We start from the raw sequence: 16,344 nt of genomic DNA, 5'->3' as shown, positions 1-16,344 counted from the left end.
AGATTATTAATACGAAGGTAATAAGATGTCACAGGCGAGGATTCTTTTTTTTTAAATGGCCGACAAAATTGAAGGAAAGTATGATATCAACGAAAAAGCGCCAGGAAATGTTACTTAAGTTGAAAACATTGATAGTTGTCTTTAACTTTTTGAACTTATAATGAAGTACTTCAGGGTGGCAAAGTTAGGTTCTGATTTAAAATGGCGGCAATGATGACTACCAGAATTGCCTTTATGTATTAAAGAAGACCCCTAAAGCAACTTGTAAACTAGAATGCCGCAAAAGTGTTGATTACAGTGTTATAAAGTGTCCGTTTTTGCATTGTTTCACTGATGCATTTCTCTTTGTTTTAATCCTCAGGATCACTCAAATCGCTATTTTCTGAAAAATCTTCATAGTCATTCTCTACCAATAGTACTTGGACGTCCTCAGGCATTACCGTTTCAACACCTTTAGGTTCCATATTTCCATTCCACCCATTGTCAACAATGTTTCCACCATCGTATACAGTGATATCTGCTGCTCTCCACTGCAATGAAATTTGTGCGAAGGATATGAAGCGCCAGCGCCTGCTTACATGGTGGTAGTAAGGATATATCTGCAATCTTTTTATCTTTCGATCAAATATATCTTGTTTCGTTGACAACTTTGCCATTCACTCCGTATAGAAGTGAAACGTACTCCTCTAGCTCTTTGCATAAACATTCTGACGGAAAATCTAATACTCCCTCCAATGTTGCAGAATGTGTCCACAAACTTTGACTTTGACTCCAGAAGCTTGCGCGCTGACGTTTCCCCTGGCGAAAAAAAAACCGAGTTGTAATCATTGCCAGTGAATGCGTGAAATCCAATGACTTTTAAGTCAATATATAGCTGCTGTTAAGTCAATATATTTAAAGGCCTTTCACAAAACTAGATGCTATTTTGATTCCCGATCTTAGCAGTATTCAGGAAGAAGCTGACACAAATGTCATCTTACAAAGCATGCAGTGAAAAATAACATCGAGGGTATAGCAATCTTCCGTTCACATTTGGGAGACATTGCACTCATTGCTTTATCCCATTTCATTCATGATGGAGATTCTGGACACTAACACTGGCAAATACAGGAAGGCCTTTGCAGCTCAGAAGTCATTGGATTTCACACGTTCACTGGCAATAATTACAACTCTTTTTTACAGCTTTTTTTTCGCAAGGGGATACGTCAGTGCTGTAAGCTTCTGGGGTCAAAGCCAAAGTTTGTGGACGCATTCTGCAACATTGGAGGGAGTATTAGATTTTCCGTCAGAAAGTTTATACAAGCTAGAGAAGTACTATGTTTCACTTCTATACGGAGTGAAGGGCAAAGATGTCAACGAAGCAAGATACGATATCTTTGATCGAAAGATAAAAAGATTGCAGATATATCCTTACTACCACCATGTAAGCAGGCACTACATATCCTTCGCGCAAATTCCATTGCAAGAGAGTGGAGAGCAGCAGATATCACTGTATACGATGGTGGAAACATTGTTGACAATCAACAAAAACATGGATCCTTAATGGGTTGAACGGTAATGCCTGAGGACGTCAAAGAACTATTGGAAGAGAATGACTATGAAGATTTTTCAGAAAATAGCGATTGGAGTGACAAACGCACAATTTATAACACTGTAAGCAACGGTTTTGCGGCATTCAAGTTGCTTTAGGGGTCTTCTTTAATACATATTAAACGGGCAATTCTGGTAGACATCATTGCCCGGGCATCATTGCCGCCATTTTAAATCAGAATATACCTTTGCCATTATAAGTTCAAAAAGTTAATGACAACTATTAATTTTTTTCAACTTAAGTAACATTTCCTGACACTTTTTTGCTGATATCATACTTTCCTTCAATTTTGTCGGCCATTTTGAAAACAAAGCATTCTCGCCTGTGACATCCTATTACCTGCGTATTAATAATCTGACCTAGTAATGCTTTACCGCTATCAATAACAACATCCAAAATCTGATGAAGTATACCACTTTAGTGACTAATTTAACAATATATGTGCTTTTTATTGATTTTGGCGGCCATCTTGAAAAACGGCCCTCAGCTGTGACCTCATATTACCTTCATATTAATAACCTAACCTAGTAGTACATTATTGCTAACAATATAAATCCAAAATCTGGTTAATGTGCCCATAAAGTGACTAATCTAGCCATATATATGTTTTTCATTGAGTTTGGCGGCCATTTTGAAAAAGCGCCCTCAGCTGTGACCTCCTGTTACCTTCATATTAATAACCTGACTTACTAGTACATTATTGCTATCAATAAAAATCCAAAATCTGGTTAGATATGCCCCTAATGTGACTAATTTAACCATATATATTGATTTTGGCGGCCATTTTGAAAAAAACGCCCTCACGGAAAAGTTCTCAGGTTAAGGGCTTTTTACCCAAGAAATTCTTGTTCCCCATGCAAAACTGGTCCAGGTAAACCATATGAGAATTTCTCGTTCTCCAAGTGGTACTTAGCTCAGTTTTAACCTGGTCTATACTACTACACGGTGTCTCGACCCTGCGGGTCAAAGTTTCTTCAGACGTAACATTATGCTACACAACAGTGATTCTGCAGATGCGTTTATCGTGAAAATGGCGTCTGCTATGCAGTTATTTTGCCGAGATTACCGATGGATAATTACACGCGAATTTTACGTTTTATGAAAGAAAATGTTATTTATCATGTTTATGGAAAGTTAAAAAGAAAATTATAGATGGCGGATACGTTCAAAATACGCCCAAGACTCCGCCTAAACTTAGACGCATTCTTAGGCGTCTAAGATGCAATCTTAGGCGTCTAAGAATTTCGCGGTATACTTAAATCAACGAATCACAGGACTAGAAATCCCAAACAACCAATCATCTAAGGTTAGGCGTATTATCTTAGGCGTATTTTGAAGGTATCCGCCATCCATAGAAAATTAGAATAATACGCGTATAGGTCAAAATGTAAATATATTGATTGAACAGAAATCCGCCAATAAAATCAGGTAAGCAAAATATTCAGCTTATTTACCATGCCGGCCGGCACGTTGACTGATGTGTGTTTTGACTTTTGTTTACGATTTTACCCTGATGGTGAAAATATTGATGAGGAGAAGTAGTCCAAACTACTGGTCCTTCGGTGTTAGATGATTTGACTACTTCCCTCCACTCACGCGTCGGGAAGTAGTCAAATCATCCTCGGGACCAGTAGTTTTGACTACTTCCCCTCAAAATATGTTGTATTTGTATGTTTTTTTTCTAATCTAAAAAAGCAATTTTAATCAACATTAAGGAGAGCTACTTACATTCTTACTTGATCGGGAAAGTGAGGTGTTTCAGATAAATAATTCCTGGAATAGTATCTGTTTCAAGACATTAAAATAGTTTATTGTGATTTATCATCGTTGTCGTCCTACTCCTACTCCGCATCGTCATATAGGTTAAGGGGCCAGGCAGGATTACTAAAAGTGGGAAATTTTAGACATTGTTTTGTATTGTGTCTTTAAAAGTAATGATGATAAGTACATAAAAGTATACATTTTCAGAAAGGAATTCTAGCAGAGCAGTTTTCTGCAAAATTAGCAGTTTTTGCCAAATTGATGAAAATTGCATGTTTGTGTCCTAAGACATACAACTAGAACAGGTTTTCTAAAATTTTTGAATTTTTTCTTCGTTTTAAAAATATGGGTCAAAGGATCAAAATGTGCATTTTTTTACAATTTGACCAAAATTTTGAATATGTTAAGGTATATTTTTAAAACGAAGAAGAAATTAAAAATGCGTTAAGCTAAGTGTATCGGACATTTCTGAGGTTTAGATAAGACTTTACTACGATAAGCAACAGCGCTACATTTTTGAAAATAATAATAATAATAATAATAAATAATAATAATTAACAACATTTTTAAATTGCAAAATACAAAGGTTTCTAAGCGCTAACTACAACTTACACTACAACTTAAACTACTACAAAACGACATGAACATGATAAGCAAGAAATACAGAGTCAATTAATTGAACAAAAAAGTTTTGAGCTTAGTCTTGAATTGATCAATGGAGACAGCAGAACGGATGGTGAAAGGAATATTGTTTCAGAGGAAGGGTGCGCCCACTGCAAAGGCCCCGTCGCCATAGGAAGATGTTTTGACAAGCGGTCCGGGTTTTAAAGCGAGCTGGTGAGCGGAACGGAGAGAGCTGTTAGTGGATAATGATATGAGGTTGCAGATGTAGTTGGGTGCATGTCCATTAAGAGCTTTGTATGTTAGCAGCAGGATCTTGAAATAGATTCTTTTCTCAACAGTCAACCAATGAAAATCCGATGCACTTGACTTAAATCTGCTTATAGTGACAAGTGACTGATATGAAAAGCACTTAACATTTATGTGCATCAAACACTCGATGAAATATTAGAACAATTTCAATATTGAACGATTTTGAAAAAGTACAGGTAGGTCACGATTTCAGGTATTGGATCCATGGCCTTGAACTTTTACATCTTATTATCTATTTCTTCTACTTCCTTCTGCTAAACTATATACATGTAGGCCCAAAAAAGTCTTTGTTTGCCCAGACATGGGTAAGAAAGGAGTGGGTCGGTAGGTCGATTTTTTAGATCTGTACATGTGTTGCAGCAAGTGAGGTAAGAGAAAATATACTCCTTTTGTACTTATTTCAAACTTTAATGTATTTAACTTTATAAAGTTTAATTAAAACATTCATTACTACCCAACCATGCAACTTTATATTCCTAAAACAAACACCAATAACACCAACATCACTACATAAGCACCATCACCACCACCATAGATTGGTCAACCTTCATAGTAGGGGGTCATTAGCACCAAATTTTACTTTTACCCATCTTAAAATATGTAGACGACCTATCTAAACATGAAAACAACAATGATTTAAAAAAAAAAAAAGTTTTAACCCCCTGAATTATAGTAGAGAGGCCACTTCGTGTCAACATAGGGTCTCGTGCAACAATTTTGGAATGTTGGAATTAATCGCTAGAGTCTTCTCTATCTGTTTAAATCGACTGGCATTTCTAAAAAAAATGACGTAAACGTAGACGTGTTTTATTGTGACTTTTTTCCAATCGCACACATTCTCTTACCAGGAAGGTGTGTCATGGTCGGTCTTTGCGTAATAGAAGTAATTTATCTCATATGCCAGTCAAAGTATGAAATCACCCACCACTAATTCATTTCACATGCATCCACCTCCCAAAAGCTCACACAAGAACATTTCAAAAGTCTCGGAAAATCCAGGTATTAGAACAGTTCCTTATTTGCATGAATTTAAAATGGCCGCTTATGCAGGGGGACCATACCAACGTATTTATAACGTTATAAGATTCAGAAAAAAGTATAGTTTGACCTATCTTCGATGTACAGTTCTTGAGTTACAGGGAAAGAAGGACAAATGTCAAAATTTTGATTCCATAAGGAACAAAAAGTGAACATATCTCTGATTTAAAAAGAATTGTCTCAGATTACTCCACTTGTAAGAATATTTAAAAAAGGGAATAGTTTGCCATATTTAAGATGATTTAATTCCCTGACAACATATCAAAAAGATCAAAATCCACTAAACCCTGTTGACTTTGACCTATTTTGCGACGTTACCTGTGTAACAAAATATTCAAAACAGTGCAATGTTTCTCATTGTGATTCATTTTTTGCCAAAGGAACAATTTGAGACCAGTTGGATTAAAATTGGTTACTTTTTCAACTTTTGACGCCTGTGGACCCCACAATTTGACTTGTTGACATTTTTGTCTATATAATTCGAGAACTGTATGTCGGAAACACGTCGAACTAACCTTTTTTGGAATCCTTATGATGAGAGCAATACATTGGTATGGTTTTTCGAAAGATTTGGCCAACTTTTAAATTTCACTTACTGCGTAAGCGGCCATTTTGTATTATGCAAATTAAACACTGTTCCACTACTTTGATTTCGGAGACTTTTGATGTGTTAATAAATATGCTTTTCTGAAATGAATGTTATAGCTGTTTTAATATTGACATTTTTGGTAAAAAATTGTAAAAAAAAACCCCCATAAATACTGCATTTGTCAACCCAAATATCTCAGCTAATGGCACTTTTCAGAAATGCCAGCCGGGTTAAACGGAAAGACTCTAAAGGTTAATTGTAACCCGGCTGGAACCTTTGTCTAAAAATGTTGCTCAAAAATCTTAACTAGAGCAGATAGACCGATGTGTTCTCTCTACCATCACGCATTTTCCGGAAATCTTAGACATTTTCCTTTACTTTCTAGCTTCCACTGAAGCTATCAAAAACTATACATCACAAGTTTCAACAACACCATCACATATAACATTACCACTACCACCACCATCAAAAGCGGTAAAAAGTCACCATAGAACAGCACAATGTTGCAATTTTTTCATTAAAATAAAAAATACCCCAAGTAATTCAAGTACCCCAAGAAGTACCCCAATCGACGAAATCAAAGATAGCTTACACTTTGCCTCCGTCTGCAAGACAGTCAAATGCACGATCTTCAATATCAGTTATGTCGTTGTAATACAAGTACCTGAAGGCAACAAACAATAGTAATGTTTACACTTTAGAGGTTAATTAATCATAAAACTTACAAGTAACATGAAACCCTCGAGTGTATGATATCATTTTTACATGTGTTGTTTGAAAGACAACGGTACAATGTTTATGTGATCATAGAGAAATGCCTTGAAAATAATCCATATATGGGGTCTCAAGACAACTTTCATTACTTACTGACCGCCCCTCGTATAGTAAAATGTTTAAGTACATAATCGATCGAATCACCAACCTTCGCGTCTACACAAAATATTGCATCTTAAGGGATCGGATAGTAACGTTTGCACAGTATTTTTGTGGGACATGAGGGCACATCAGACACATCAAATTGCATTTTCAATAAGAGGAATGTCTTTCTGATATCAAATAATTTTAATTTGTTGACATTCCCGATATAATACAAATTTTATGTATACTAGCAGATCACCCGTCTTTCGCGATTCGTAAATGCATAGAGTTTGGACTTTATTTGTTAGGAAGTTTTACTTGCTGAAGACATGAGGGGTAAAATCCCCTCCCGTAAACAAATTTGCCATGTTGGACTACTTTTATCCTCATACAAATGTACTTGTAGGACAGCACAGTAAAAAAGAGAAAAAACTCCTCCGGCCTCTATACAATTACATGTTAACACCATTAAATAACATCTCCCCTGGTAGGACTACACATTACAACAACGACAAAAAGACTCCTCATAGGGTCTATGAATAAACATTGAATCACCCTATCACTGTCATTATTATGTAAATAAGATAACAGACACTAAGCTCAAGATGTTGGCCAGCCATAAAATTGAATAAATAATACTGATTACCAGTGAGCTCTTGTGTATATTGATATGAGTGACTAGATATCGGACAAAAAAATTGACCCGCAAGTCCAAATACTGCAACCTTATTGGAGGTGATTAGTCCGAAAGGCCCTTTCAGTGCTTTTGAAACTAATTAACTTAATTTAACCCCCTTAACGTAAACAAAAAATAAAATTTGATGTTTTATTGAACTGTGCACAACCTTGTTCTTCGCATCACAAAAGTACGATAATTCATTATGTGCATATATTTAAATGCCATTTATAGTGGAAACAATTTAGTACAAAATCATCGATTACCATTCACAGCAATCACTTTCAATTAAATCTTATTCTCAATTTCAGATGATGATAACTCCGCCGGTTTCAACTTTTCTGCCGTTTTTTTAGCAATTTGCTACTTACAGTGTGTCAAGTGTGCAGTTGCGTGTTCTCAGTGAATCGTTGTCTATAGAAGTAATATTGTTATTGAAAATATACCTTGAAAATAAAAAGAATGATAAATTGTGTAATAAGTTAAAAAATTAACGAGTAATAAATAAAATAAAATATGTATTCTAAACATTTTATTTACTAAAATATTTTATTCAATGTTACATAATTTTCTTTATTAAAAAGATAAAGTCATACCTAAAATTCAAACTTGGCGTAAAAGCAAATTTGGTTTCTCCCTATATTGTCACTTTTGGAGGCGTTGTTTTGCTACATTAGAGAAATTAATGCTTTTTAGCATCCTTACACCGCATATGATAAACATAGGATTGGTCTTTTTTTATCCGTTACCATAGGGTATTAAATAAAAGGCACTAAATTTAATGCCCACGTGACCCATGGGCGCCGCCATACCAAGACCACCAAGTGACCAGTAGATGAACCTTCTGAACCTTCTGAAGTTGTAGTCAGCAGGGCGAAAAACCGCAAATCGCTAACTATTTGGTGACCTGCAAGCTAGAGGTTTTTCTTGAATATATCTAAAGATGGGGCTGATATAGTGGTTTGAGTGAGGGAATTCCATGCCCTTCCAGTTCTTGGGAAAAATGAGTTTTTATAGACGTCCTTCTTGATGAATGGAATTTCAACATGTAGGTGGTGGTTTCTTCTCAAACCCGCAGCAGAAGAAGTTTGAATATAGGCTTCTTTGTTGATTCCTACCAACTCATTTTGGATTTTGTAAAACATAGCTAAACCATTTCTCTCCCTTCTGACAGCTAGAGTGTCCCATCCGAGATCTTCCAGCATTTGAGTGACACTACTTTCTCTTTGGTAATCCCCTGTGCAAAATCTTGCAGCTTTTCTCTGCACACTTTCAATCTTCTTTATGAGTCCCGCCCTGTATGGGTCCCATGCACACAATGTGCTACAATGCTAAGAGACAAATATCATCAAAATTGCTGAAAAGTTAATAGGCAACTTAATTTTTCATTGGGGGATTCTGTTTTTAGCATGTTTTCAAGAACTAAATTTTGAAAGTTTTGATCGACGGAAAAAAGTTATCGATGGAAGGAAACTCTTACAATAATACTATAACTACACAGGAAGACCACCCGCCAAAGGTCACTTTTTCAGACATCCTGTCTAGACGCTGTAATGTCAGCGCCCATCTGGTGGGCATTAAATTAAGTGCCTTAATTTAAATGCCCTAAGACGACTGTTTATATGTTTATATGGGGTGCACCACTCAGTCCGACACGCCGCTAGTCCGACACGCCGCTAGTCACGGAGTCGAAGGTGATAATAGGGCCAAACTTTAAAATTTATTCCATAGTGTTGAAATGTATCTGTTCAGGGTTTATTAAGATTAGCAACTATTTTAAACGGTTGCGATTTGGTAGTTCACAGCATCTTGCGAATGGTAGTGAGGGTTTGGCAAAAATTGCATTGATCATTTCATAGCGAGTGTGTAGAAGAATTCAAATATCACAGACATACTTTTGTAAGTCATGTGGTTCTTGAGTTACGTTATCTCAAAAGACAATATTGCTAAGACAATATTGTTCAAGGTTGCGCCGCAGGCTTATAAAGAAACAATGTTGCTCCAAAAACAATAGCAAACAAGCTTAAACTATAAATTAGCCCCCGATAGAGGGCACGGCCTGAAGAATGAGGGAAATTATGGGGTAAAGAGTAAAAAAATGTAAAAGTAGGCCTATGAAATGGGTGACGAGCTGTCCGTAAATATAACAGAATTTTCGTTATCAGTTCGTCATCCTTAAGGTTACTCTTGCTTTCTTGCCCTGCGGGGCCCTTATATTGGGGTCCCACTTGGAGTGTTTAGTCGTCGTATGGGAGTCTCCGGCCACGGGCCTGCCGGACCTGCGGCCTTGATGTTTTTGGTTGATACTGGGCCCCAGCATCAACAAACAACAATAAGGGCGCACACCACTAAAAAATCGTCCCATTGAAATACGTGTAAAAACACCAGTTTTATTTGCTCGTTTTGAGGCCTTTTCGGCGCTTTCTGAGAAATTTAATGATAACCAGTCGATTGCAAATCGATGAAAGCTTAACATATGTTTCAATGTATGGGTAGTCTTCCACCTCGTTTTCCCGGTAGGAGCCGCTAAACAGCGCCCTCACTGTTTTTGACATGCTCTCATGACTGTAAACCCGTTTCTGCCCATTTTTAATACGCGGACCTATTTTCTCGATAATTATAAAAATGCGACTTTTTTAGTGATTCAAATTCATGCGCAGGCTTTACACTTTTATTTAAGCTATAATTCGCTACTCTTTCTGATTATTAGTTCAAAGAGCAGCCCATATAATACCTCAAAAACTTTCTGTATTTTACCGGAACTTAGTAGGGTTGCACAAATGGCGCATTGATTTAGTGGTGTGCCCCCATAAGTAACCGTAAGGGTGACGGGCTGTCTCTAATTAAAAAAAAACAAACCTTAATGTTAAAACCTTGAGTAACCTTAATATAACGACCTTGAAATGTAACTTCTAAAAATACTAGTTTTTTTATATTCTATAGTGTTATATTACCTAAAATATTTCTTCACTACGTTGAAAATACGTTTTAAAGTGAATGATGACCAACAGATGGCGCTATTACTATACTAAAGTACGTGGTATTTTGACAACGGAATACACCGTGACCATACGTATGCTAGCATACAGCATACCGTGACAATACACTACGTATTGTCACAGTGTTTTCCGTGTACAATATGTGTGTATTGTATTGTATTGTATTGTATTGTATTGTAAAGAGGGCTGAAACAACAACACTTTTGTAAAACGTCGATAACTCATTAACAACAATAAATCAAGCAAGTTTTTAAGTATATGATTTGTAGAATAAACTTTTGCAAACATCAAAGCAATATTTTTCAATAATATATTGATTTAGATAATGAAAATCAATTTAAATTCAGAAATTGCATACGCATTGTTCAAAGTTTAAATATTATCCGATTTCATCGAATCTAGTCTCAAGTTCCTCCCCTAAACATAACCAACCTTAAACATACATAATTTACAATGTATTGCAATTTGTAATGTCATATTCATATTTCCATTTTACCTTTCACAGTTAATGCAGCCGAAATCCAACAGGAATATGTACAAGTATAATCTTTTACCCATGACTTTGAGGTTATACATTTCTAAAACCAATCACTTTGACGATGGCCCAGCTATGACCTTCGACCTCTCGTGGAGGCAAAGGGGCACCGAAGAAAAAGTGGACACAATCCTAGTTTTATTATTTGAAAATGCCAAAAAAAAAAAAAAAAAGAAAAGAAAGACAATATGATAGGTCAAATAGTACACAACAACACCACGTACTACAAAAGGATCATGTGATCAGTGGCTTTGACTACTTACAACCTCGTCAAACTGGTCTCATAAAAAGTCCAGGGTGGAATCGCAGTTATTTGGTTTTGAAACAAGTACCTGGATTTGAGAACAAATAATGGGTGTTAAACGTCAGAACACGTTTGCATGTTTCAAAAGAATTTGAGAACAATACGTATGTCGCAAGTAGCTACAAGTGGGTTACACTACACTGTTTCTGAATTCTTAGAAAGTAAGTTTGCTTTTCATGCCAAGAGAATAGATTAAGTAGTTCATGGATTATACTAAAATGTATTAGCTGGACTTGCATTTTGTAAACCCTGTATATTAAGGGCTCTGAACTTCATAATATGTAATTTCATTGGAAGTAACATGGACATTTGTTTGTTTGTATTTTTTTAAAATAAATTTTCCAGATTTCAAAGTTCAGATTTTAACTCTGAGCATGGCACCTTACACTTTTTCTAAACTGACCAATCCCTTAAATACGTCCTTCGAAATATATTTTAGTCGATTATCATACAAGAGGAGAACGAGTAAATTGGGCGATGATTGCAGGAAACCATCGGGTAAGTCTTCCAACCAGTTTCTCGACAAGTCACTGAAAATGGAAAAACACGGTAAATGATTTATGAAATATTATATTTTTTTTAAAAATATGAATGATTTAACTTAAGAATTAAATTCCATAATTGATTTATATTTTAATATAATAAAACTAAATAAATATTCATTCATTCATTCATTCATTCATTCATTCATTCATTCATTCATTCATTTATTCATTCATTATTATTGATTCATCAATGAAACTATTTTATGACATAATATTTCAATAGATGTTAATTATGAACATAAAATTTAAACAAATACACAATTATTGTACTTTTTATCTACTTACAGTGACATTAACTCTGTGTTTTCGAAAAGATTTCGTGGTATTTGAGTCAAATGGTGATTCGAAATTATTCTGCAAGGTTAAATAAGGGAGTTAAAATACGTAAATAAAAAGTACACCCCGAGTTTGTATATCACGAGTTCCCGCAGCACGTGGTAAATTGTCGGCAAGGATCGGCAAGGATGAGGTATGTGAACGCGTACCGACCGTGGGGTAGGGGGACAGTTTTCCCCCTGCTCGAAATACCAGGACAGAATTGACCAAAGGTGTAAAGTGCATCTCCCTTTGGCCAGGTTTAAGGCCACAAGTGTCCGAATTTGCACCCACTTCAGCGTTAAATTTTCGTTCGCTTCACGCGGATTTGTCAATTCAGTAGCATGTCAGCGGCACGCCCCTGGTGAACGCATGACTGTAACTGTAATGTTACTGTAACTCTTAAAAGACACCAAATTGACGTACAAGTATAACATTAAACCGTCTGCACTGCCAATTGTAACGTATAATGCCGTTTCTGATCATGGCATATACCGTATTTGAAATAGTATTAAAGATCTGGGATATTTTTGTGCACAGCTGAGTTCGGTATAACTGGTCTTATAATGATCATATGTTGTTAACGTTGTTGGTGGTTTAAATAAATCTTCTTTGTTTCAATTTTGGGGAAATTTGGAAGCTTTTTAGAGTACGAAATTGCTCAATAATTTAATATATGGAAATGTTTTAGTGGTGTGGACCGACAATGATACATTCAAAAGGTGTCCAATATGACTTTCCACACCATTATCTTGCAAGTACAATGGGGTTTTCCATCTCATGAAATAAGCAAAGTTAAATAATTAAATTAAATTACTCAGGGTACATCACAATATGCTAAGACATAACGCTAGGGCAAGTTTTTTGATTCCTCGACTAACTTTTTACTGCAGTCTTGGTTGGAGAAAATTAATGTGACCGATAGAAGGGCGAAATTTGAAAAAAAAAAACAACGAGTTGCTATAATCAAGGAAATTTTTTTACACATTAGGGGCTTTGGATCCAGGTGTGGACGTATTTGTGGGAAAACGTTCTCATGCGATCTCATCGTAACATTGTAAGCCACAAACTTCATCTCCTAAAGGTGTGTTCCTACGATTAAGCACTCCCTGGTTTGTCGAAGTCTTCATTATTTCGAGGATGATCATTGCGCAAAAGGCAGACTTTAATTCAAATGAAACATTTATTAGAAAGTACAAAAGTTGCGGTTCAAAGACTATGGAATCGTCGTCATCTCTTTTCTTTGCTTTTTAGGGGCCCACTATTCTCTTTTGTTTCCTTTTTATTAGCGGGCCGTAAAAGAGCAAAGAAAAGAGACCTTATACTAAACCTATTAAAGGCATAGAATAGAGACTGTAGTGGGCCCGTAAAAAGCAAAGAAAAGATACCATGGGCCCGAAAAATGAAGAAAAAAGTAACGAAAAGATATCTTAATGTCGAGCACTTTTAAAACCATGAAATTATATCAAAGTCCGGCGCTTTACCAACTGAGCTAATGGGGTTGAGACACAAATTTGCAGGTTTACTTGTTCGTATACAACTATGTGTATCGATGGTTTGCTCAAAACCCTTTACACTTTTGTGGATGGGGTTCTTCATGTTTGCATGTTTCAAAAGCACTCGATAGTAAGCACATAATTTATGCTAATTGAGTTTTTACGATAATAGGCCCGTCAGAAAAGATATCTTTTCTTTACTTTTACGGCCCCTTTGCTTTTATAGACCCATTAAGCTATGTTTTCGTTATTTTTACGGACCCCCAAGATCCAGGGCCCGGGGGTAACGCGCCCCTTGTCGGTGGAACTGAATGCTGCCCTCCTTGATGTTCACCACATCGGAAAGGTAAAAGCCTAATATAATGTAGGAAATTATTTTATTTTTCATTTTAAACCAGTTATATTATTTATGCTATATACTTACAGTTCGTTGATATGCTGTACGCCAACAAACGCATCAGAAGAAATTCCAGAAAGCGTGGAATGCTCTGCCGCCTGTAAATTGCTAATGATCAAATTATGTTATTAATTTCTAATACCCTTATTTTTATTGATGGGCAAAGGGAGTATCAACCAATTCATTTTATTATTTGTTTTTGGAAATTGTAATTGAACGAATGACCCGGGGTAGAAAAAGGTAAAAGAATAATCAATAATATTAATACACCAAAACGCTCTTGATATTGTGGCATTTGTAGGTTCGCTTTTGAAGGAACAATTTCGATCACTAAATTAAATTCTTACACACTTGAGAATCTTATTGTTTGTTAATCGTGTAATACTGACACGATATCACACACTTTAGCACGTACGTATCGAGACGATACTCGTACGCGCTTTTTGAACCAAACGGAGGTACATAGCAACAACGGGACTGATCGATTCTAAGCCCTAGGTAATTCCTTGTAAAATATAGCATTTAATTTGAATAAATTTTGTTATACTTATGATTAATATATTTATTTGAATTGATGGGGGGGTTAAAACCTCTGAATTGTTGTGATATATCCAATTTATTGAAGCATGGAGGTGATATATACTGAACCTAAATACCTGTAAGTGTTGATTAGAATTGAAATGTACTTGTAATGTACCAGTTTTTAATATCGGAGGAACTTTTGAAAATATGACTCTTAAAAGTAGTACATACTCCGAAAGTTTGAATAGCCACCTGGGGCCAAGCGTTATAAACTTACTTTACACAAAGAAACAGCGTGAGTTCATTGATCAAAAAGGAACCCGCCCAAATGTTTTGTACCGTAAGTTTATAACATTAACATACGCATCACTTTCAAGATCTATATTTTAAGCTCCTCCCATTTTCCAAAAATTGGTACATTGCCAGTGCATTTCAGTTCTGACGAATGTCAATTGCTGACGAAGTTGCATAAAGTCCGAAATTGTGTCCCCCACAAAGCTCAAATTCAGATTCCTTAAGGGCTCTCAGTATAAACGTTTGGACAGTATTTTTTGTGGGACATTAGAGCACATCAGACATATCGAGGAATATTCTTCTGATATCAAATAATTTTGATTTTTTTGCGATATAATACAAATTTTATGACAAATTATTAAAATTTAACGTTTTTTAAAATTTTGATATTTAACAATTCTCAAAGTAAACTTTCAAAATTATTTGATATTAGAAGGACATTCTTCGTATTCAGAATTCAATTCGATATGTCTGATGTGCTCTCATGCCCCACAAAAACACTGTACAAACGGTCATACCCCACCCCTTAAATCCGCCATTTCAGGCAAATGCACTACATTATGAGCACCATAGTCATGATAGTGTAAACTCGTGGAAAGCACATTTTCTTTATCAAACAATTATTTTACACCATCTCCCGTCAACCCAAAATTAATATTTAGCCCGTGCGGGTTATGCAGACCCCTTCTAGACTAGTCTTGGCACTTCGTAAAGTAATATTCCATACTTGACGTAAAATCTGTATTAAGCCATCTCTGCTAACTTACCACTTGCCGATATTAATTTCGCCTTCTGATGGTTTAAATAGTCCACCAGGAAATATATCAAGTCTTCCAGTTGTAAACACTCTGAAACATGCAAAAACGAACTAACAAGTGTATAATAATAACTAGAGGGCCTTATATTTGTATACAAATACGGCTATACCCGCATGTTATCGGTGTACACAAACTTATAGTCATTACTTGCTGAGGACATAAAGAAATGGTATAAAGTCGCCCAATTGAGCGGAAAATGTGTAAAAAGAGAATGTACAAGTCACAAGCTTTAATTTGATGTATGTTGCACTCTCGTATAACTTGTCAGCCAATGTCACCCAATTGTGGAAAATGTGCTAAAAGTGAAAGTCAAGTCACAAGCTTTGTTGTATTAGGTTCATCTGGATTGTTCATAAATACTATTTGATGGGAATTCATACTATCAAATCCATTATTTGACCAGTCTGATGAAGTGCTGCGTAGCAGTATGAAACTGTAACAAGGTATGTCATCTAAAAATGGATTTGATAGTTTGAATTCCCATCAAAAAGTCACAAGCTTTTAATTAAATGTAGGTTGCACTCTCGTATAACCTACAATAAAGAAATTGCAAAAAATCGCCCAATTGGGCGAAAATGTATAAAATGTGAAAGGCCAAGTCGCAAACTTTAATTGGATGTAGGTTGACATTCAAAAAACTTAAAATTAAGAAATTGTTAAAAGTCGCCCAATT

General features: G+C 35.8%; 1 protein-coding gene across 1 annotated transcript in view; it reads right to left on the bottom strand.

The window, feature by feature from the left end:
• The window catches only part of LOC140136211 (uncharacterized), a 59,743-nt gene that overhangs the window by 7,615 nt on the left and 35,784 nt on the right, over positions 1–16,344 (bottom strand). The window contains exons 8-15 of the mRNA XM_072157930.1: positions 15,621–15,701; positions 14,065–14,145; positions 12,115–12,183; positions 11,671–11,814; positions 11,244–11,312; positions 7,818–7,892; positions 6,505–6,576; positions 3,320–3,376 (exon numbers count right to left, since the gene is read on the bottom strand). Coding sequence (XP_072014031.1) covers positions 3,320–3,376; positions 6,505–6,576; positions 7,818–7,892; positions 11,244–11,312; positions 11,671–11,814; positions 12,115–12,183; positions 14,065–14,145; positions 15,621–15,701 — 648 coding nt within the window. The remainder of the gene's footprint in view (positions 1–3,319; positions 3,377–6,504; positions 6,577–7,817; positions 7,893–11,243; positions 11,313–11,670; positions 11,815–12,114; positions 12,184–14,064; positions 14,146–15,620; positions 15,702–16,344) is intronic.

The sequence above is a fragment of the Amphiura filiformis genome, chromosome 16 (assembly GCF_039555335.1).
Source record: "Amphiura filiformis chromosome 16, Afil_fr2py, whole genome shotgun sequence".
NCBI classification, from domain to species: Eukaryota; Metazoa; Echinodermata; class Ophiuroidea; order Amphilepidida; family Amphiuridae; genus Amphiura; species Amphiura filiformis.
The sequence above is the reverse complement of the archived record's forward strand: the minus strand, read 5'-3'. Positions and strand labels throughout refer to the sequence as shown.